General features: G+C 40.3%; 1 protein-coding gene across 1 annotated transcript in view; it reads right to left on the bottom strand.

Moving 5' to 3' along the window:
- Positions 1-25136, bottom strand: part of LOC147008646 (protein diaphanous homolog 2-like) — a 468186-nt gene that overhangs the window by 50376 nt on the left and 392674 nt on the right. Inside the window, exons 24-25 of the mRNA XM_085863759.1 lie at positions 8361-8487; positions 7909-8001 (exon numbers count right to left, since the gene is read on the bottom strand). Coding sequence (XP_085719885.1) covers positions 7909-8001; positions 8361-8487 — 220 coding nt within the window. The remainder of the gene's footprint in view (positions 1-7908; positions 8002-8360; positions 8488-25136) is intronic.

Genomic DNA, 25136 nt, shown 5'->3' with positions numbered 1-25136 from the left:
TGGTTGCTGCTAGAGTGACACCTCAAGGCAATTGTTTGGGGTTAATCTTTGTAAGTCCGACAAAAAAGTTACAGTGTCCTGCAAAAGTATTCACCCCCCCCACCCCCCCCCAAAAAAAAAAAGTCTTCACAAATTATTCCAAAGTGATAAAGATAAAAAATGCAGATAGAATGTGAATAAGTTTGATTAACAGATAAAATCGGATGATTCTCAGTTGCATAAGTATTCAAACGCTTCCTGAACAAACCAAAAATCATTTCAGGACCAAATAAGTGCAATAGGTTTCACCTTAAAGAAATCAGTGGTTTAACTTTTAAATTAAACTCCCCTATTTATCGAAGGAGTTTTAAGGTGCAACTTCACTTGGTCAACCAACAAGGCAAACATGAAGACCAAGGAGCTTTCCAAAGAAATCAGACATAAAGTGATGGAGAAGCTCTGTTAAGGAGAGGGTTATAAGAAGATATCAAAGTCGCTCATTATCTTTTGAGCATGATGAAATCCATCATTAAGAAGTGGAAGACATATCATACCACTCAGACTCGACCCAGATCAGGTGGCCCATCCAAACTCAACAGTTTGGAAACTGGTTTGGAATGTCACTGCATATTCAGCAATGCCTTTGAAAGAGCTGCAAGGTTCTATGTCCGAGATGGAGGTCAGTGTTCATCAATCAACAATATCCCAGTCCCTTCACAAAGCAGGCCTCGATGGACATGTGGCAAGAAAGAAGCCATTATTGAAAAAGTAACATCTAAAAGCTTGTATGGAGTTTTCAAAAAAGCATCTTAATGATACTACAGGAATTTGGAGAAACGTTGTGGTCAAACGAGCTAAAATTGATTAATTGGGGCTGAAATTGAAGCGTTATATCTGGTGCAAGCCAAACACTGCACATCACACAGTCAACACCATCTCTACTGTCAAGCACGGTGGTAGTAGAATCATGTCATGGGGCTGTTTATCTTCAGCAGGGACTCGCAAGTTTGTCAGGACAGAAAGGACAATGTATGGTGCAAAGTTCAGGAGAATCCTTGATGAAAACCTGCTTGAGTCAACCATGAATCTGAAACTGGGTAGGAGATTTACATTTCATTGAAAATTGCAGTCCATCGATGATCCCCATCAAACTTAGCAGAATTGGAGCAATTTTCACATGAAAAAGGTGCAAAGATTTTACTATCTCACTGTGCAAAGCTGGTAGAGATCTACCGAAAAAGACTCATCGCAGTCATTGCTGCAAAAGGTGCTTCCACCCAGTGCTGACCTAAGGGGATGAATACTTTTTCAAGCAGTGAATTTTGATTTGTAGATGTTTTTGCAGGTATTTTTGACATGTGACCTCCTTCAACTATAACAGGGTTTAGTTTTATCTCTTCAGTTATGAACAGAAATGTTCATTTGGAAAATTATTTCTACATACTCGTAATTCATCTAAATGCGACATTATTGGTAGGTGAATACTTTTGCAGGCCACTGTATGTGTAAAAAAAAATGTAGATGTAGAAATAAGGGAGATGTAGAAAAATGGAGAGAGAGAAAAAGTTAGATGGAGGAAAAGGCAATTCTTCCAGTATAGCCTACACCACATGACTGTCCAAAAAAAAATGAGAGATATTACAGAATAAAAACTTATAATTCATGTTAGTACAAAAACAACATGAACCTACATGAGGATTCATAGTTGAGAGTCCAAACATCACCAACTTTAACGAGGTATCTGCAATCACAAAGTGATCGCCAAGGATAAGCTTCCTCTGGTGCCCAGGATCCAATGTTGGCCATGTTCTTTTCGCAATGCCTTATGACCTTGACCTTCCACATTTATGTATCGAGTGTAAATTAAGAAAATGTGTTCCCATCGACGATATAATCGACAAAACTCAACATAACAAAAATCGGAGGAAAACTATTCAAGTTCCGATGTCCATCGCCATATCTCAGATCGTCCCCCATCCAAAACCATTATATTTTCTACACTCATTAACCCCCTTCAGTTTCACCCAATTCCAAACTTCCAGTTTTTTTTCGTACCGAGAGTTTCCTTCTGTATCCATATTGTCCACCCCATGAGTCCTTTCCCACCACTCCCAATTCCTCACCATACCCATTGTTTGTCCAAGACCCCTCTGTTCTGTCCTTCAACCCTGCTCTTGGTGTTTCCCTTCTCTCTCTAATGATCCTTTTGTTCTGCTGCATCCTGATCCATTCAGTGTTCTCACTCTTGCACAAGCATTAATGCTGTATATCAAAAAAGAAAAAGAATGAAAGAAAGAACTAAAACAGAACTCAACATGCATGTGGATCCCTGTAGAGGGTTAAATTCGCCTTATCAAAGGGAGGTGCCATTGGCTATTACATGTTGTGTAACCCACAAGCAAAGGAGCAACACTCTAAATAAAAGATTTATTTCACTGCTGTGGGTCTAAACTACATGCGAGTAGGTTCAGCAAAAACATAATTCAGTGACAACAATTAAAGCACAATGGTATCCACAGCGTGTTCTTTCAGTGGACACAGTATAGTAAAGGCAAACAAAAGGAGACGTCATAACAGGAATGATGATGTCAAAAGAATATTGGTGAAATAATATGGAAATTGAGACTCGAAATACAAATAAGCATGCAAAGAGTTCACCTCACTAAAAGGGTCAGTGGGCTGAAGGCAATTAAGCATTTTATGCTCATATTCTTTCGTAATTAGGGTAAAAATAAAAGAAGAAATGAAACAGTATATACTATATTTCTTTAAAAATACCAGTCACTGCAGCTAAAGTTCTAGAATGTTTACTCTCATTTTCATTGCAACACGCATCGTGAGCCAAAACACAAATATTACGGGAGGGTTTGTGTTGGCATTGGTGGTTTTGGTAAAAAAATTACTTTCATTTATGAGATTCCTTTCATGCTTGAGTAATTCTGAATTGAAACCAGGAAGGAGTCAAACCTTGGAGGTGGATGAAGTTTGGTGACAAAGAGGAAGAACAAAAGAAAGGTGATGTGCATATGGAGCAGAAAAACGTGGATTTTATCTCATGGAATTTCATTGGTCGACAGGAGGTCAATTAGAAACCTAAAATTATATCATAATGCTTTACGTTTGATCGTTCGTTTAGTGACTATTTCAGATTCCTCGGCTATTTGGGAACATAAAAATGATTTTTTTTCTTACAGGTCATGCTTGCATGAACATACACTATCTGCTTATTTCCTCTGCTCTTCTGTGTCTATCAAACCCACCTCGTCTTCTTTCATTTTGCTCCCCAATGAGCCTCAACTGTGTATTAAGAACGTGACACCAAGGTTTACGGCGAATGCACGGGGATAAAATGAAAGAGCTGGAATAACTGCCAAGTTCAGATAACACTTGAAATTGCAAAAATATACGAGGTTTGTAAAGTGGGCAGAAAATGGATCGATAAAATAAATGAGCAATGCAAGTCTCGTGAGGGTAAAGCACACAAGGCCTTAACAGTAGTCATGAGATTGAAGAAAAAGGAGGGGGACGAGACAGGGAGAGGGAGAGAAAGAGAGATCGGTGGAGAGAGGAAGGGAGGGAGAGAGAGAGAGAGAGAGAGAGAGAGAGAGAGAGAGAGAGAGAGAGAGAGAGAGAGAGAGAGAGAGAGAGAGAGAGAGAGAGAGAGAGAGAGATGGACATGGACATGGAGAGAGAGATGGACATGGACATGGAGAGAGAGATGGACATGGACATGGAGATATAGATGGAGATGGAGATAGAGACTATTTATACAGACACTATTTGTGTAACGGATATCTTTTCTCCTCTAGGAACCAGTGCGACCACTCCTCATTTTCAGAAATGCCAAGGTGAGCCAATGAAAAAAGCCAAGAATTCACAAGGTTTCGGAAAAGCGATGAAAATAGAAAACCGATACGCCAAGGTGAAAAACGAATAGCCAAGATCTTGTGAAAAAAGCCAAGGAGTGGTCACACTGCTCGGAACGGGGTGATCATGAATGGGGGGAATGGTATGGTGATCATGTGTAATATAATTATTCAAATTTTTCCTGATATGGAAAAAAGGGGGGGATGTGGAAAAATTATATTCATGTTCTCTCAATTATAATTGATGCTGGTGTTTTATATATTTAATTTTTATGCTATCGTCGAATTGGCTGTCAGTAATGTTTCACTTTACCCAAGAGTCCTTTGACTTACATATTGATAAAAGTAATACTTCAGAAGACACAGAAGTACTCCAAAAGACTGCGGAAGAAAGCTTTCTAAGTGGTTCGAAGTTCAGGTGTGCCAAGGAAGGACTTTGCACAACGTAGGATGCCCAGTCGGCGACTGGCTTTGGAGACGAGCTTGGAGATGTGGCTTTCTCAAGAAAGATCGCGGCAGATAGTGAGGCCCAAAAGCTTGAATGAAAAAGGACTTCTTCAAGGGAATTATTGAGAAAGTAGATTGGGGGTGGGGGGGGGGTACCAGACGGTCCTTTCAGAGAGACACTGTGAGGGTGTGAGATTTGTCAGGTTTGAAAAACATGTTCCAAGTGTTTGACCAGTTTGTGATTTTATCCAGGTCTGCAGAGAGTGGGTCAGCTTGGTCAGCTTTCTAAGTATGCAATTATGACATCATAACGAAGGCACCTATGACATCAAAACAATCACACTTATTCCCCATGGGACAGGAGCCAAGTTTCAATCTTCAGTGAAAATTGTGTCAATCTGACAAGCGGTTGCAGAGGAAAGGGAATAACAAAATGCAGACATGTACGCGACCGATTGCTTCACCCCACTTTTCAATTTGCGAGCGTGGGCTAATATATGAGTAGAGTGAAAATGGAAGGAAAAAAGAAACCAGTGACGAGAAGTACTTGGATAGGGATGGGTTCATGGGGGAGGGAGGGAGGGGAGGTAAGAGGATGAATGGTAGAGATGGAGGATGACATGAGATGGTAAGCCTGGTGTTGGCTTGGTGGTTAGGGTGGCTGGCTTGGGCTCTTATGGTCCTGAGTTCGAGGCCCATTTGCCACTGAATTAACACCAGGTTGGGTTGACAGCCTTTCATCCTTCTGAGGTCATTGCTGAAAGAACGTGTGCATCATTGAGGAACTCAGGAGGGTCGTAAGGTTGAAAGAGCAGTTGGAGCAAGAAAGGAATGGAGGCCGTAAAAAAAAAAATTGTGCAAATCTGTGGGAAATGGAAAAGCAATAAGTCTTGTGCTTCAGCTTCTTTGTGTGAGATTCAAATTATGTAAGAGAGAGAGAGAGAGAGAGAGAGAGAGAGAGAGAGAGAGAGAGAGAGAGAGAGAGAGAGAGAGAGAGAGAGAGAGAGAGAGAGAGAGATATATATATATATATATATATATATATATATATATATATATATATATATATGAGAATCAGGGGCACTGGCCCAGAGGGGAGAGCAGCATTCCAATGAGCTATGAACAAAGACTTTGTTGGTCATAAGATGTTCTGATTTACCAATGATTTACTTTGCATAATGGAAGATGGCCCAATTTATGGCTGGTCTTGGAGGTAGCTTGAATACATGGTCAGCAAGGAAGAGGTCATGACTGATGGAGTGGCCCAGCGACTCAAGCAACAGAACCCCTTCAAACGTTTGATTGTGGAAATATATTGGTGGGTTGATGAGATGATCCTTCCAGAGGGATAAGCTGAGAGTATGAGATTTGCCTAGATTGAATGACATATTCAATTTGTCAGGCCAGCATCTGATCCTTTCCATGTAATAGGAGAGAGAAGCCGCTGTCACCGTCCTGTTGTTGAGACATCATCCATACAATACTGCATAAAGTGGAGTCCTCTGCAAAGAGTAAAATAAGGTTATCCAAGGCTTCAGAGAGGTCATTTCAGTGAATGATGAACAAGACTGGGCCAGATCACCCGGAAAAGGCTAGAAACAAGGAACAAGCTATGAGAAAAAATAAGCATACAAAGTAAAAAGAATGTTAAAAGTCTCCAAAAAAAAAAGATGATGAAATAAAAGGCATCAGGATAAGGAAATTCCAAAGGAGAAAAAACAAAACAAAAAACAAAAGCTAATGGAGATAGCAATTAAGGATGCATGCAAATAAATAAATGAGAGCAGTTTTAAAAACAAACATTTTGGTGTGTTGAAGTCCATCTGTATGAACAGGTGCGAGGACAGCGACCAAAACTGAACTATCCTTCACTCTATACACCTTTGCTGCAGGACAATGCATTGAATAGATGCACTATGTGGGTCATTTCTGGCCCCAGATAAGGAACACATTCACCGGGGAAAATCCTGCAGAAAGTGAAACTAAAGCAAAAGCTCTTTCCTGGATGCAATAAATAACTGGAAAAAAGTTTTGAGCTTTAAATCCCTCTGGTGAAAGAAAACTGGCCTCCAGCGTGAATGAGAAAGAAACTTATCAACGGATTCTATGGCATGGACATTTGTCGAGTTTTAAACAGCTTTTATTTATTTGTTTTTGAAAAATCTATTTCTTGCTTGGAACTTTATCGATCGTTTGAAAATAACATGTGGAAAAGCACAATCGATTAGGTTATGCAAATCCTAATGAGGGCTCAACGATTGTGATGTACATTTCATCCCACAACATGTGCCTAAAGGCCAAAATCACAGTAGAATTGATCATTTATGCCCCACATACCCTTCTCCTCCCCCCCTACAAAAGAGTGACTGTTTTCCATAATTTGCATTGGCCAAAATATAATTCTGCATTCAATCCTCCAACAGTTATCTTCAAATGAACTATTAACACAAACAAGTACAACAGCTGAACCTGTGTAATGTGGGTATTCTGATGTTCTGCCCCAAGCTCAACACAATGGGGAAAAGTACAAGGTAGCTAAGATGCTCTCGGACTGTGCAAGACAGAGAAAGAAGAAAGCTTATAGCTGGAAGGCAGGATTTAGAGGAGGCCTTATCAATGTGAGGCAGCTGTGGTGTGGCCTATACAAGACATGGGTAGAAATTAGTTGCTAACAAACTTCCTTGCAGCGTTCCGTGCAAGAATAACAGCTTACGTGGTGATATAATGTTCCCTTATGGGGAAAACAAGAATGATGACAATCATTAAGTATGCAATAAGCATAAAATATTTTAAGATATTCCAGCTCTTCCATCACAATCCCAAAAACGATGACCCCTTTTTAATCCATCCAACACTCTTCCTTCTCACACCGTACAATATAACGCCTGCCAAAAGTTTCACATGTATGGCAGAAGAATGCACCGATCATCCAATGTGACATCTTCTGTTTGTTAATATACTTTCATGTCATAGCATGAAAAGCCCTTTTTTGCAAAAAGACACCTTGCATGAACAGAACAACCTCGTGGGCAAACTTGCGAAGTTATAACCAGGCCCCAGGCTGCAAGTGAGATAAAAAGCCATTTTGATAGAAATAATTAATTTCCCTGCAGTGTGTGGTTTCTTCAAATGATCTTCAGGTGTCCAATTGGGTTCGGTGCAAAAGTTAATTGACGAGAAAATTTCAACATCAACAAAAAAATCTTGCAGAACAGCCTAAAGAACAATCTAGAACAGCAGTCATTCTAAAGAACAGCTCTTGGAAATTACTACAAAATCACAGATGACTGTCAAAGCTAGATTGGAAGGTGGTCCGAATGGTTGGAACACATCACCAGAAAAAGCAAGGAAGGTGAAATAAATAAAAAAAATCCCAATGCAAGTTGGAGAGATGAGACTCACCACTTCATTAATTAATTAAATTATATAATATATGTGTCATGTTTTTCCAAACCCATCAGGTAACAAGAATGCAGCAGAAGCAGCTGAGCTGCGGTATGGAGCAATACGAGGAAGGGATTTTGGAAAGCAAATGGTGTGAAGTGGGGTGGAAGGGTGTTCAGGTCACAGATTGAGAGAGTGGCAGGTGGTAAAAGAAAACGTAGGCAATCGGTACCTGGCTGCCTGGGTGTACGCTTGCGTCTAAATGCGGCTCCGGTCTGCAGGGCCTCCAGCAAGCTGTCCATTACACCAGTAGTCTCACCACCATCTGCAGCAAGGGCAAGCAAGTGAGGTGGGCTGCACAGGCCCTCAGCAGCATGGAATTTAGGTGCATGCAGCCATGCAAGAAGGAAAGCACACTTTACTGCATGGAGAGAAAGATGACTGTTGGCAGTGAAAAATGGACTTTGAGGATGGAAAGAAGGTGGGGGGAAATTAAGTAAACATCGCCTATAAGAGGTCCGATGAAAGGAAAAAAAATAAAATTGGCAACAAGAATGTGCAAAAGGTATAACTGCAATCAAAAAAGCCAGAAAGGGAAGATGTTACCTAATATTGTAAAGGAAACAATATTGCAGAAGCTGAAGAAGAAGAAAAAAAAATCAACAGAAAGCAGAGCTCAAAAACCTTCTAAAAGCTGTTGCTTCTTTTTCTGTTTCTCCAGTTTTTCGTTTTCAGCTTTCTCCTTCGCCAGTTTTGCTCTCTTCAACTTCGCCTCTGCCTCTCGTCGTTTTGTATTCTCCTTCACAGCTTTCTGAAATACCCATACAAAGAAGGAGAGCATTTGATGGATTATTGTTAAAAAATACCTTTGACCTAATTTATTGGATGAATGGGTGACCTGCATAACCTGAACAATTCAAACCTGAAACACTTTTACCATGAAAAGCAAAAGAGGTTCTCATTTGTCATCAAACATAAAGCAAAATTACATCCCTTCCGACCACAGATCCAATGAACGGCAAAAAAGCAAAGAGTGGTGGAGTGCTAAAATATGGGCTTTCAGAGCCTCAAAGCCTTGTTATTACTCAAGAGTGCCGGGCAGATGCAGGAAGAGTTAGCAGAGTTAGTGAGACGTGCCGCACATGTCCTGAGGATTTGCAGCTGCTGGATGGTGGGATAATTGGGTGGTGTGAAAAAAATCAATGTGATTTTGTCATTCCAACACTAGGTCTCTGGAACACTTCCCCAGCGTACTCGGCAGGGCAACTGGATGATTTGTCATTTGGCTGCTGTTGTGAAGCACAGTCAGAAAATGCACAAACCAACCTTGTTCTCATCACTGATCATACTGAGGTGGTGAGTGGATACCAGGAGGGAAAACAGATGAAAAGTTTGCTTCCGTTGCACAGAAAATAAAGTGGAGAGAAAATTAATTGAATACAACGACAATAGAAGTAACACATTGTACAACAAACACAGACTGATAAATGGTAAAAGTGTTAAACACAGTTAACTGCAACATAATATTTCACTAAAATTAGATGCATTGTTCTGTGTGTGTGTCACACAAAGATGACGATGCAGCAAGACCTCGAGCTTTATCGGTTCCTGCTGTCGTAGAATAATAACCAGAGTTGCTGTCAAAGCCACCCGATGCTCGCCTGTTTATACATTTATCGTTTTAAAAAGACTAGTCTAAAAATATTTTTTATAAAGCATTGCAGTGAAGTCTGATCCAAATAATTTAAAAGCAATATATGTATTTGTATATTGTAATCAGTCAAAAATAGTGTGGTAGATAAAAAACATTAGAAAGTGAAAAACTTTAACGTTGATGTGCTACAAAAAAGTTAAGTTCAAAACAGGTCAAAAATTAAAAAAAATTGAAATTCTTTTTAATTTCAACTTCACTACACCAATAATATACCCCAAAGGAACCTCCATGCCAAATATCAGCATCCTAGTACACATATTACATTAATGGCAAGCTTCGAAATAACTTGCACCAAAAACTTTAACGTTGATGCGCTACAAAAAAGTTAAGTTCAAAACAGGTCAAAAATTTAAAACATTTGAAATTATTTTTTAATTTCAACTTCACTGCACCAATAGTATACCCTAAAGGAACTTCCATGCCAAATATCAGCATTCTAGAACACATATTAAATGAATGGCAAGCTTCTAAATAACTTGCACCAAAAACTTTAACGTTGATGCGCTACAAAAAAGTTAAGTTCAAAACAGGTCAAAAATTTAAAACATTTGAAATTATTTTTAAATTTCAACTTCACTACACCAATAGAATACCCCAAAGGAACCTCCATGCCAAATATCAGCATCCTAGTACACATACTAAATGAATGGCAAGCTTCTAAATAACTTGCACCAAAAACTTTTACATTTTCACGCTCACGCTGACGCTCACACCGGGGGTATCGCTATAGCTCTCTGTTCTTCGAACAGGCGAGCTAAAAACTGGTACCATTGGAAAGTTAATCATCATTTTACTGGGTTGAAAGTGCAACAATCGATTTACTGGGATGGAAAGCTAATAATCGATTTACTTGGAACAAAAATTTTGTCCATTTAAACTTAAACATGTCTGTCTTAAAAGCCTTCTTTCCAGCATAGAAGAAGAAGAAGAAGAACAACAACAAGAACAAGAAGAAGAACAAGAACAAGAAGAAGAACAAGAAGAAGAACAAGAAGAAGAACAAGAAGAAGAACAAGAAGAAGAACAAGAAGAAGAACAAGAAGAAGAACAAGAACAAGAACAAGAACAAGAACAAGAACAAGAACAAGAACAAGAACAAGAACAAGAACAAGAACAAGAACAAGAACAAGAACAAGAACAAGAAGAAGAAGAAGAAGAAGAAGAAGAAGAAGAAGAAGAAGAAGAAGAAGAAGAAGAAGAAGAAGAAGAAGAAGAAGAAGAAGAAGAAGAAGAAGAAGCAGGAATGGAAGCTTCACATCGCAGTTGAAATGGTTAATATTTATTTTTCTATGACAGCAGGAACCCATTTAGGACATGGAAGGAGCACACAAAATTATCTTACCATATACATCAGTGTGTGTTTGTGCATTTATTTGTGTGATGTTTGTCCCCCTTCAAAAGGATGATTTAAGAATGGTTTTCAAGGCCAATCTTTCAACACGACTGTGTGTTCACTGTGGTCTATTTTTTCAGGATTAAAAAACTCGAAAAACATTTTCAATTAAAGAGTAATTATGTCTCATCTTTTGGAAATGTAGACGGTGACTTGCAACTGAGCCTCAATGGTGGTGTAAAGAAGCGTTTTAAAAAAAATAACAAATACAAGGCGCAGGGAGGTGAAATTCTCTGCACGTGATGAGCAATGCACGCAGAGTAAAACGAGTGTTCATTTACGTCTGTAGGATGTGTAATAAATCAAGAAGATATAAGCACACCTGACACGCGGCCCAGGCTTCATACTTTGGCATGCTCACGCACCTGCACCCTAAAGTGAACTGTTCCAACCCGTCATTTTTGATGGGCTTTATAATAGTATAGTAATATTTTGGGAAGTAATATAAAAATACATAAAAGTACTTGGAAGAAGCACACAAACAATGACAACAGCAACAACTACTATGTGTTATTAAAAATACATACATACATGCATATTGCAAGCTTCGCATGTTTCACTTCATTTTAAATCCTCATCGAGACTCATAGATATACATGTCATATGAAGTATGTTTGTGAAGTCCAACATGCTGTCTTAATGAAACCTGTCTGCAAAGTGACAGGTAGGCACACCTGGTGATGACTGAACAGTCATTTTAAATCGAAGAAAAGCCAATGCTTCAGGAAAATTTGAAAAAACAACTAGAATGCACTCGAGGGAGGTGCTGATTCGTGCCATTATGTTTTTACTTTTTCTTCTCTCTCTATACGAGAGTGAGGCTAATGGAAGAACAAGATTATATTGACAGTGGGGTAGCAGGGAAACAGTTGAGCACAACAGAAAGGGGATAAAGTAACAGGGAAAAATGAGAAAGACAAAGACAAAGAGGAGAGGGAGAGAGTGAGAGAAGGAAGGAGAGAGGAAAACAGAGAGGGAAGGAGAGCGAGAGGAAAGAGGTCGAGAGGAAGGAGGTCGAGAGGAGGGAGGTCGAGAGGAAGGAGGTCGAGAGGAAGGAGGTCGAGAGGAAGGAGGTCGAGAGGAAGGAGGGGGAGAGGAAGGAGGGCGAGAGGAAGGAGGGCGAGAGGAAGGAGGGCGAGAGAAATGAGGGCGAGAGGAATGAGGGCGAGAGGAATGAGGTCGAGAGGAATGAGGGCGAGAGGAATGAGGGCGAGAGGAATGAGGGCGAGAGGAATGAGGTTGAGAGGAATGAGGTCGAGAGGAATGAGGGCGAGAGGAAGGAGGTCGAGAGGAAAGGAGGTCGAGAGGAAGGAGGGCGAGAGGAAGGAGGGTGAGAGGAAAGAGGGCGAGAGGAAGGAGGGCGAGAGGAAGGAGGGCGAGAGGAAGGAGGGCGAGAGGAAAGAGAGCGAGAGGAAGGAGAGCAAAAGGAAAGAGTAGAGGAAGAGAAGGAGAGGAAGGAGAGCGAGGAAGGAGAGCGAGGAAGGAGAGCGAGGAAGGAGAGCGAGGAAGGAGAGCGAGGAAAGAGCGAGGGGAGAGAATTAGTTCCTCTTAATTGCAAGAAATTATTTCACACAATTATAGGCAATGGTGTCGAAAAGGAGAACCATTGGCTTAAATTGCAAACAAAAAAATACATCGACAGGTATTTTAAACAATAAAAACAACACAAAGGTAACATGACACAATGACTAAAACTCATAATTGACTCTGAGAAGTCCTGTAGTTAGGCTGCAAAGAGATTCCCTTGAACACCACTGTTGTGAAAAAAAAGTACACAATCATTAGATTCAAATTCAATACGTAACTGAGGCTTTAAAAATCATCACAGCATCATCAACTAAAAGGTGAGTCTTTTGCATACGATTGCTCGATAAATATAGAGCAAGTTTTGCTTAAGAGAACAAATATTGTAAGTCCAAGTTTAACATTACGTTCTTCAGTTACGTTATGTTCTTGTAAAAAGTGCGACTTTAACCAGAACGACTTAAAGCGAATCCAATTTCCCCATAAGAATTGATGGAAATAGGGGGAAGGGGATTTGGTTCTATGGAATGTATATTTAATCGCCAGACAAAAGATATACAGTACATATATCTAAAAAGATATCTAAAATTACATATACAGCATAAGTTTTAAATAATTTTCAACAAACAATTTAATACTGTATTTACCAAACACCTTGGAGCTGCCTTCCCTGTTCGGATTGTCAACATTACCAAATCCCCAATAAATTTGGAGCTCCGCATCACAAAGGTACTGTAAATATGGAGGTACGAGTCATCATGTAAATCCCGGTGTATATAAGACTTATACTGTCTGTACTCTGGATTATACATATACACTGGTATTTATGGTACGGCTTATAATGTAGCTTTATTAAAACCAGGAAAACCATTAGTTTGGCCACTGAAGTCGATGTTTAAGTGTTTTGATGCAGATGAGCGTGCGGTAGTTATCCACTGTACACCACATTATAAACTATAAAGGAACGTTGCACTTTAAAGGAGTATGTTCTCAAATAGATCAGTGACATATTAACAAAACAACATGAAGCAGGATGACGTTAAGCGAGGACGGTAATTGCCTAAAAAGATTGTAGCCCCTGGATTACACGTGATAAAGTTGTAAAAATGGGGGCTAACCTCGGGTACCCAACAAAAGTATGAAAAATTGTTTCAGGGCCATCGGATAAGGGACACATTTCTGAGTTATAAGAACAAATATGATGCGATAAAAATTGGAAGCTAAAATATAATGTGCCAACCTCCATTGCAAGTTCCCACAATGCTCGACAATTGGTGTCTTGTACACAACAAACCACTTAATCGCTGCAGAAAGACTAATTTGAAGCATTCCTCTGCAGTGAGCTTGCGGCTCTGCAGGTCTATGACGAACAATGTTTTTGGAGAACAGAGGGACCAATGTTACATCAACTCTCTTGATGTCAATAAGAAAGAGTTGGTGGACAAAGCTGAGTTTCCTGGCTTGCCCAAGTAGGCAGTGAGCAAAGACTTTCACACAAAACATCAGTGGAGAGCAGCCTGTGTATCGAGAGGAGGTGAAAAGCCATCACTTTACGAGTTTGAACATCGATCAACCCCTGTCCATCCTCAGCAACGGGCAGACTTAGTACGCTGAGCCAGATCCAGTGCTTTCCTCTTCCAAAAAAGTCAATAAAAATAATCTGGAGCTTTTTAAGAATGTAAGCTGGGGCCTGTAGTACCATAAATTCATGCCACATCATTGATGCTGCAAGGCATTTTTTTAACCAGAGTTCGACCCCAATAAGAGACCCGACTCAATAAACCTCTCCATTTTAGTAATCGCTGGTCAATTTTAATCATCAGTGATTCCCATTTTTTGAAGCACGATCTCAAGTGGCAAGAAAAACTCTTAGATAGTGGATCCCATATCATGCTCATTTGAGCCCTGGCATGTTTGGAGGGGTGGTGTCATTTTGTGGAACAAGGTGGGGGGGGGGGAGAGAGAGAGATTTGCTTTTTTGCCAGTTGACTTTTGTAGAACTGCCAAAAACTAAGCATATGGACAGACTGGACCATGGCAGAGGCATAAATCATCAGAATGAACAACTGCACAAAAGTCATCCATGTAGGGCGTAGGTTATTGCCTTAACTGGACTGCCCTTGGCAGGGGAGAAAAACATGGAGGTGAGTATCCAGCAGGACAAGCAGAGGCTCAATGGAGAGGTAATAACGTGTGCCAGATAAAGGGCACCCTTGCCAAATGCCAGTACTGACTAAAAAAGGCTGCAACAGAATATTATAGACTTTGAGCAACATTAACTGAATATGAGATATTAAATTCTTCCCACAACCATACCCCGGTAAAACAGAAAAAAGGTAATGATGATCAATCGTACCAAAAGCATTTTCTTGATCTAAAAAGAGCAAACCACCATTTCTTTGTTCAAACACACAAATATCAATCATATCGTAAACAATAAAAACACTACATCATGCGTTGTCCTCTTGGGTACACAGAAAGATTGATTTGGGTGGACAATTTCCCCAATCACAGTTTGAAGCAATTGGAAAGAGCTTTATAAATCATTTTATAGTCCATGCAGAGTAAGGAGATTGGACACCAGTTATGCATTTGCCAGATGTCTCCTTTTGGGGTATGAGAGCAAGTTCAGCTCTGCAGCAAGTGAGCGGCAATTATTTTTCTTTTTGACACAATATCAAGACTCTCGGGTGATCGTCCCAACAGAACTTCAACCAAAGTTCATCCAGCTGGCTCATGATACACACGAAAGAATTGTGAGAACTAAACAAAAGCTCAGCGACCTTGACTGATGGCCAGGGTTGAGCTCTCAAGTAGCAATCAGTGTGACCACTCCTGATTTTCATAAATGCCAAGGTAAGCCAATGAAAAAAACCAAGAATTCACAAGGTTTCAGAAAAGCGATGATAATAGAAAACCTATACGCCAAGAAAACCTATAGAAAACCAAGACACCAAGGTGAACAACCAATAGCCAAGATCTTGTGAAAAAAGCCAAGGAGCAATTGTCATTGAATCCTGCATTACTTGCCAAATGCATGATAAAACAGCGGTCACTTGGGCGCCGCCATTGTAACCAGTTCCTCCACATAATGCTGTCAAGAGAAACCACTGCCATGGATGTGGTGGGACTGTTTAATAAAGCCCCAAATGATTGCCACTCTGCCATTACCTTAATCAACTACTTCAGCAGTGGGCCAGAAGCAGCCTTTACTTCCCAAGCGACCTCTGCTACAGTTATCAAGTTCCTGACTACAGTGTTCAACCACAAGGGAAACCTGCAATAACTAGTCTGACAATGGATCTCAGTTTGTTTCAGCTGAGTTTGAAACATTCCTTAAAGAAAAAAAAACATTAAGCACTGCTGTAGTTAATGTCTATTACCCACCAGCAAACGGGGAGATAGAACATTTTAACAGAGTGCTCAAGAACTGTTTACACACTGCAAACTTCGAAGGGAAGCACTGGAAATAATTTGTGACCAAATTCTTGCAACCCTAACAAGCCACAAGACATGCAACAGCACGGAAGACTCCTGCTGACCTTTTACATGGATGTGCACGACAAACCAAGTTGCACATTAGTGATCCACATTCCAGTGTGCCTGCTGCGGAGCACAAGGCAGTGAGACACAGTGTTCAACAGAGACAAAAGAAGTCTAAACAAGGCACAGACAAGTGCCGTGGAGCAAGATCTCCCGCCGATCAGTGTGTTTCGTTCGTTCATGTCGGGAAACCTGGATTCAACAGGAAAGGCCAAACCAAGTTTAGCCAACCCTTAAAGATCATTGAACGAAGGTCCTGCTACGTACAGACTGTTTGATGGGAAAGTATGGAATGCATTTCAATACTGTGGAACCCTGCCAAACAAATGCCTCCACAAGCTTTTGCACCAGTTGTTTGTTGTTGGACCAGACACCGCCAAGCCCCTGGTATGGGCCAAGGACTGTTTTATGGAAAAAAAAAATAATAAGAAGGAAATGTGATGGTTCATTATTCATTATGTTTGCTGTCGATGAAAGGTTTATTATGTTGAGCGTTTGTTTTCATTAACAGTAGTTGTTAAGCTATTAAACTAATTAATTATCTTCACAGAAAGAGATCTTCTTTTGACTAGTTGGGCTATTCGAGTTTATAATTATATAATCAGAGTCGCAGCTTGGGGTAATTGATTAGGTGAGATGTGATTGATTGCTCTTCCCAATTGCAGATATAATCGATGTAATTAAGCTTTTAAGATTTGCAATGCGGTCAGCAGTCTTTCTTGGGGTTTCCGACAGCACGGTGCCGAGGGAGCACACTTTCCTTTGAGCTGTCTATCCCGTCTGTCTTCAATTTTCAGTTCAACTACAAACGGTTGAATTGCTATTTTGCAGGTGGTGTTGCATCACATTGTGACGTCCCTCAGATGGCCATTAATCTGGTGACCCATCTGCGAGCATCAGTTGGTGGACACTGAAGGTCCCATAGTGTCATTTGATGACGAGTCGGTGAGGTATCGTTGGCACACTGGCCAAATCGGAATGTTTTTCCAAGTTTCAGTTATACATTTGGCTCGGCCATCCACTTCGTGAAAGACTTACATCAACGGTACATGCTTCATGAGCCACCGACTCCAACTTCATGAGAAATAGCATAATAATTGTTGTGATTTCGTATGCAGCCTGTGGCTGCTGGTTGCATCACGGCTGGGAGCGTGGTTGTGTCGCTGATGCAGTACCCCGTTTCCAGTAAGCTGGTACTCATTTTACCGACCTTGGAAGGATGACAGGCTGACTCAACCCACCCGGTGTTATTTAATGGTGCGACAGGGGCTCAAGCTGAAGACCTTATGATCTTAAGCCAACCACTTTAACCGTAAATCAAACACCACGTTTAATGGCATAATGAGGAGTGCGATTTCCATGGATTACAAATACATTAGTTGGCGATGTACAAAACAACACACTGTGTTATGACATTTGAATCTGGGATACTGGCAGCTTATTGAGGTATGTGCTAGGCCAGAAACAAGAAACAGACCAAATCATTTAACTCAGCAAAAGTGAATCCAAAGTGGAGAGAGCTCGCTGCTCATTGAAAGAAAATAACAAAAAGCTATCTGTGAGCCTGAGACAACAGCTATCTTCTCAGAGCTTTGTGATCAAATATTATTGGAAGACACATCTTAGTTGCAAAAGAAAAATGAATTTTAATATTGGATCAATCAATACAGTGTACTGGATTTGAATTTGTGATCTGACCATCATGAGCTACGTGGATTCAGATGGGAATGCAAAAAACGGTCTCGTCTCATGAGCTCTGTACCGATAATCAAAACTTTAGTTACTGTATAGTACAAACAATAAATTAATGTCAAAAAGTAAAACTTTCACAAGTTTGATATTGCATAATGAGAGATGAGAAATGCAATATAAAACCATGCCCTTCCGCTAGTTCACTCGCCATGCCCGACAAATCGAGAGATTTTCTTGCTACGCATGTGTACCCCGGTGGAGCACTCAACCCAGCTTGACAGTCACTCACTTTATTAGATGAAATGAAGCTTAAATTATCAGGATACTTCCCGCTAAGACGTGATGGTGAAAATGGCTGAAGTGGGATTTAAGAGTAGTCTTGTAAGTGTTCTCATTGTGCACAGTCTCTTTTTTTTTGCTCTTCTTCTGCCATGTCAGTTTACATTTTCTTGGCCTTTTTGAAATCCTCTGATATCCCTTCAAAAAAAAGAAATAACTTTGTACACGCACAATTATTTATATTTATCGAAATATGTTTATGGTCCTTTGCAAGTCTTGTGAACAATGCAACAAGCACTTAACCAGCAGCACTAAAGAACTTCTCATAATTGCTCGTGTCACACTTTTGTGAAATGTGGTCTTTTTAAAAACAATTTCAATTGTTCTTCATGTTCAATGCACCAATTTGTTTCTTTATTCAACAGCTGCATTCTGTCTCTGTCATTCCTCCACTCCACCAATCACACAAAACCCTGGCGTTGGCTTAGTGGTTAGGGTGGCTGGCTTGGGATCCTAGGGTCCTGAGTTTGAACCCCATCAGCTACTGAATTAACACCAGGTGGGGTTGACTCAGCCTATCATACCTCCGAAGTCAAAGAAATGAACAGCAGTGTCCTGTAATAGGGGCATTGCATCAGCGGCATCGCCGCGTCTATAATCAATGATGCAACCAGCAGCCTCAAGGTTGCACAAGTGAGTGAGTGTGTATCACTCACACACCAGTTACTGGGCAGTGATTCTTATAAAGCCAGAGGAAAAGTTAAATTTACACATTTTTAACACTAGACTCCTATCTAGCAACATAATCATGGTGACGACCTACTCAGGTCTGGAAATAGCATGGTTTTCAAGGGGAGTGGGAGGGGTATGTCTCGTGGTATATAAAAATGTACTTTTCACTAACCAAATGGCAGGAGAACATTGTTATTAAATATAATATACGTTTCAGGTTTATATTCAAGACACAACTTAATATTCAATTTCTATATGTAGTTCTTCTTTGCGATACAGCATATGGCTGCGTGTAATAACACTGGCCGAGGGGAAAAGTGGGAGAGGGTGGGCAGCTGATTGGCTGATGCAATTCCCCCTGTAGTTCAGAGCAGTGATTTGTAACTTAGTCAGTGCAGTGTGGGGCAATAGCTCGCCTGCTCTTCGCAAAGAACATCGTGTGATCTTTAACATCCACCAAGTAGTATGAGCAAACAGGATGCCCAGTTTAATGTCCATCCTAGGGATGGCACAAAGATTAATGCCTTGTCCTGCATGCAAAACATCAGGATGACAGTTCGTTGAGATTCAAACCCAGGCTAGACAGCTGAGGCGAGTGTGCAGACCTCGAGGCTATCCTGCCAGTCCACCTTATTAGCAAACACCTTTCATATGTCTGAGCAAGGACAAACCTTTGATGTAGACAACTTTTCGTGCATCTATACTTGCTTCTTTCTCAGGTGCATCAGCTTTACATATCTCATTATATTAATCAAACTGTTACTTCAATGGCCATCAAATTTAAGTTTCTCAGGATCAGGAAGCATGGGAGAGTTTAACGGACATTGGGAAACAATGAAACGGAAGACCAGGTTGAACCAGAAGTAAAGAGCAAAGATGGAGTCATCAGGAGGAACCTGAATAGGATTCGGGTTTCAGCCACTACTCCACAACCTTCATACCCATCCAGAAGCAGCCAAATGAGCCTTTCAGGAAAATTTCTGCAAGAATTCACTTCACCTTCAATAGATAAGGAAAGAGAAGAATAGAGAGTAAAATAGATGAAAAATAAGAAAAAGCAAGAATTAGAATGAATGAAGAGAATTGTGAAAAAATTTTTGGAAAGTAATGTGAAAGGAACAGAGATGTCGGGAGGAACCCAGATCGATAGATTTCAGCAGTTACACCCCAGGCTCAAACACAGCAACATGTAAAAGCTAACGGAGGTCCATCAGCGGGGAAGCACAGTCCACATTGTATCAGGATATGGAATAAACACAATGAAACGGAAGACCAAGAAGGAACCCCAAGAAGTACAGAGCAAAGATGGAGTCATCAGGAGGACCTGGATAGGATTCGGGTTTCAGCCGCTACTCCACAACCCTCAAACCCATCCAGGCGCAGCCAAGTGAGCCTTACAGAAAAAATTTCTGCAAGAATTCACTTCTCCTTGGACTCACTTAGAGAGATAGATAATGAAAGAGAAGAACATGGAGTAAACGAGGTGAAAAAGAAAGCAAGAATTAGAATGAATAAAGATAATTGTGAATTTTTTTTTAGAAAGTAGTGTGAAAGGAACAAAGATGTCAGAAAGGACCCAGACAGATAGATTGCAGCAGTTACTCCACAGGCTCCAGTTACACAAATATTTAAAAGACCTGAAAAGGTTAAAAAAAAAAAAGACAATTTTACATTCAACCTAAAAAAACAAGTTTGAAGAAGTCAAGAGCAGGTAACCTGATCACATGATACATTATACAGTGTGCTGTCCATAATTCTGTCCAGAGATATAAATGTAAAGAGTGAGTAACTGCCTAATTTGGAAACAACACTGAGGTGGGTGATGGTAGTGGTGGTGGTGGTGGTGAGTGGAAATTAAACATAAAGATCACAAGAGGAAATTCAGGAGGTTGAAAAGGATTCATGACAAATAATGTTTCCTTGCATATCAGCCCAACTCGTGACAAACTGATGAGACAAACATTGCCAAATCAATCCCCTCTCTCCTCCCCAACCCCCCACAAATTTGTGAGTGCAACAATGCAGACATTTACATTTTCAAATCACGTACACATAAATTGTAAGTTGTACAATTCAGAATTACATTTGTAGTTTGCTGCACCTCCCTTCTTACCCTCGCCAGAGGACAGGGAGGGTCCATTTATCCGTTTGTTTCTTTGTCCGCACAGAACCTTTGTGTTTTTCTCTGAAACCGCTTGTCGGATTGAGACAAAATTTTCATAATCAGAGTGACTATTCATGTATAATGTATTTATGATAATTCTGACGTCATAGGTCACGTGGTGTGGCAGCCATGTTGGAAGATTGGAAAAACTTTGGAACTCTGTATTTGTGAAACCGCACCAAGGAAAAAAGTTGAAATTTGGCAAATGGTAAGTACTCCTCATGTGGAATGAGTGCGATTTTTTTTCATGTTGTCATAGGTTCCTTCATTATGACATTACAATTGCATATAGAGAACGCTATATCCGATCCGTATGAAACTTTTTGAGGGTCATCTACGGATAAATTGGTCCACAGAAAAAACAAAATTGATGATGCGATCAGTCACGTGGGTCGGCATCCATGTTGTTGTTTTTATTGTTATTTTTAGACCTTCAAAAATCTTCTTCTCTGAAATGGTTGAACAAATTGAGGTGAAACTATACAAATATGACCGCCTATCCATGAGGAACAAAGGCGTTCACACATATGATTCCACGGGTCACATGGTTTGGCAGCCATGTTGAATTTACCCTAAAACCTACTAAAATCTTCTTCTCCAGAACGGCTGGACAGATCGAGGGGAACTTCACACAAATGTTCCGCAGGTCTTGGGGATACCAGGGTATTCACAAATAAGTGATAGGTCACATGGTCTGACAGCCATATTGGGTTGAGCGGAAATCGTAAAAAATATTATTTATCTTGAACCGCTTCATTGATCTACATTCTACAAGAAGCTTCACAATTATGATTTAGTAGCGATTCAGAATATATCTTCTAAATTTTAATCATATCAGACGCATGGTCTCGCAGCCATAATTATTAAATTTTTTGATCTGGGTTATTATTTATTTTTTCAATAAGATTTACTTGGCTGTGCATGGATGGATTTGAAGGTAGAGGAGTAGCAGATGAAATGCGAGTCCTATCCAGGTTCCTCCTGATGAGTTCATTTTTGCTTGCTTGGGTTCCTTCTGATTACTCCAATGCAGGAGTGCACCTATTTGGTCTTCCATTTGATTTGAAATGACTTTAATCCCATTCTGAATTAATTTGAATAATAATAAATGTCATGGGTCAAGGTCAGGTGTCCAATCAAAGTGGGGTTGCATCAAAGCGGGACGTCTTGGGAGCCGGTCATCACCACCAGCAGTTATAAAGTGGCAGTTCTAGTTATGTGTCTTATTAATTACGTAACACACCAGTACATAAGCACCACACATATCGACACAAACACCACAAAAAACAAGTCCTGGCAAAGATCTGCAATCTCTGATTGCTCTATTTCTTGTTCTTCTTTGCTTTAATCTTATTTCTTGTCACAAATGCCAGTCCATAATGATGAGACAATTGTTGGGGCCGATGATGAAAAAGATCCCTTGACATAAAGCTGAATGGTAAAATTTATTGGATTAAACAATCAGATTTGATAAAATGAAGAATTGTCACATTTGGGAGAGGAAACTGTCAGTGCTTGGCTGGGCCTTGGAAATTCATCGTCACAAAGTTCACAGAGGCTAGGCCTTGCAGAGTCTATCAAAATACAGAATTAGCAGTCAAAATGCCTCTGAAACACATTTCGAATCAAAACATATTTCTGACATGAGAAGATAATGTCTGCCATCATGAAGAAAAAGTAATTTATTGGACTCGTGGCCTAGTTGCAACGTAAAACTAAGCAGCAATGTTAGCTTGGATAAATGAGATGACAAGTGATCACAGCAAGCAGCAGCTGTGATCATTCCTTTGAACATTGACTTGGTATTATTGACACGTTACTTGTGACATTATTACAGTGGTGAGCCCTGGATATTGTAACGGAGAACGAGTTCTGCTGGTAGGGGATCATCGACGACTTTAAAAATGCCCTTGAAACTTTTGTTTTTTTTTTTAAATGTTTTTTTTTTTTCAGGTGTTTTACACACATTTTCACACAGGTGGTTTGTTTGGGATACAAACAGACAAATGTTAAATAACAAGAGGATGCAGGAGGATTACGCTTCGAGGAGATGCAGTCCACGTCACGTACGATGGTTTACTGCATAATTTAAGCTGCAGAGCACGTCGATGGCCTACTCTAAATCCCGGGTGCACCTGCTCACATACTTGGGTAGCCATTGATGTGATGCAGTATCTCCAGTTATCCATCAGCATGAAATGTCCACCATTATCTTTGCAGCTTGGTTTCCCGTGCAAAGGATGGAAATTTCTGTTTATACGTGAAGCAGTGATCTTTTCATCTTATCAACAAACCTGGAACCGATAACAATGCCTGCGGATGCTTGCTGAATTTTATTGCTGTAGATTGTTTTGTCCCCCCACTCTTATTTGGAGCTTTATTTATGGTCAATGTCAATCATACCTGAACACTTTCTCTTGTATCTTCACCTGCACAGAATTATCAGTTATAGTAGTCTTTTTACTGTACATACAACGTATGTCTCCAGTTGTCCATTTTGCTTCAATGTCCATATTTAAATTTAAACTCTCGATAATTGCGATTCCTTCATGCAAATAACAGCGAATTAAAAAAAACAAAACAAAAAAAAACAGATGGCAGCAGAGAAGATGGTCTAAAATAATCAATTAATTATCATTTACTAAATTGCATCTTCAACCAACATCCCAGATGATGTATCTGTGCATTATAATGCATCGTCACGAGGAACTTAAAACTGAGCTTCTTCAAAAGTGCTTTAACGACGCACAAAAACAAATTCTCCCACGGAGCAAATGACATTCGAAGTGTAAAGAATACCCTCAGTTTATAAACCACTTGCGGCAGTTACAAGCGCGCCAGGTTAGTGTGGGCGATATGTGGTGAAGCATGCCATTTCAAATGGCAATCTTGCTTGGCCATGTTACATTGCAAAGCAAATACAGGCACATGCCTTTTGGTTTCCCATCAACAGCCTTGTGTAATTATCGTGTTTCTTGCTATGTCTTGCAACAATTTCAGGGGGACAGAACACTGCAAGCCCCACAGGAGTCTCCTTTGAAACCGGTACCTTGCCATTTAGTAGAAGGGCTTGATATTTCGGTGACAAATGAAATACACTTCATTGTCAAAATGTGCTGAGGACAAATTCATATTTAAATATCGAGACAGGTGCCGAAAGGGCATGGTTGATGTTTAATTCAGAGTGTTATCCTGCCCCAACTCCAAGATTTGAATCTGCCTGGTTAGATGATGTGCTGGGGCCAAGAGCCCGTTGCTGTCCCGACCTTGACCCTCCTCGTGCGTTTAGCTGTTTGGCACTGGGATTCTTGGCATGGCTAGAAAGTGAAAGGAATTGCCAGAGATGATACAGGTCTGTACCCGGCGTCAGGAAGGAGGGGGCCATTAATTAGTCGCTAAATGGGCTGCAGAGAACCCACGCTGAGTTCAATTATCAAGGAATGGGTCCAGCCTACCTGCCAGCACCTCGCTGCTCTGTAATCTGCTCACGTCAGGTGACAGAAAGGGCCATGACCAACTTGTGCTGAAGGCTACAGCCTTTCAGGGTAAATGCATGAGGGCCAAGGCCTAAACGCTGTCTGTATGCAGATAGATAGTGGCTCAACACCATGCAGGAGTAATTAATCCACTGCACAGAACAGTGCAGGCTTTTATTTGAGCAGTTGTTCATCTTGCAACGTGAACTTGAGTGCCTTTGACACTACTTATAAGCAGACCAAAGAACTGTTATAATAATTGTGTCTGAGGTGTATTTATCAGGACTAACCTGTGTGTTTCACTTTCAGAGAAATGTATGTTGTGTTGTAGTGGTAGTTATAGCAGTAGCACTCGTAGTAGTATAAAAATTTACATTTAATATACGTAATAAAAAAAAAACAACACATTTTATGACAGACCTGTTGTGAGAAAGCAACTTTTGTCTAATTGTTGTTTCGAGCTCTAATTTTGCATCCTGCCATGATAACTCAAGAGGTCTGAACATGCAAGGTGGCCATCTTGATGGGATAGAGAAAGTAGCATTTCATTAGGACACCAAATGTTCTTTCAATTTTGGCTTCCTTTGAATGCAACAAGTGCACGTTTCAAATGAAGAAACTGTGAATAATGAGGGTACGGGTTAACACAATTTACAAGTCAAATGTACTTCGCTCAGGTTCAGCTACGGGACTGATCTCGAAAATCCGTCAGTTAAAGAAGGAATACTGCTTATTCATTGTTAGAATGAGCAGGATCCATTGGAAATAACTATGAGCAGCTACTTCTCAAATGGAGTCACTTTTGGAAAATTAAAGGGGTTGCTCTATTTGGTGTTGCCATCGGAACAAATTGCTTTAGGATGCTGTTATAGGTTCAAATTTCATGTGTAGTGTTGATTTGCCGATCGTCTACGAATGACTTTGTGATGCATGCAAAGTGCAC

The sequence above is a fragment of the Eptatretus burgeri genome, chromosome 18, assembly GCF_056783735.1.
Source record: "Eptatretus burgeri isolate ZD-2024b chromosome 18, Ebu_testis_v1, whole genome shotgun sequence".
Taxonomy (NCBI): Eukaryota; Metazoa; Chordata; class Myxini; order Myxiniformes; family Myxinidae; genus Eptatretus; species Eptatretus burgeri.
This window is presented reverse-complemented; position numbering and strand designations above follow the sequence as displayed.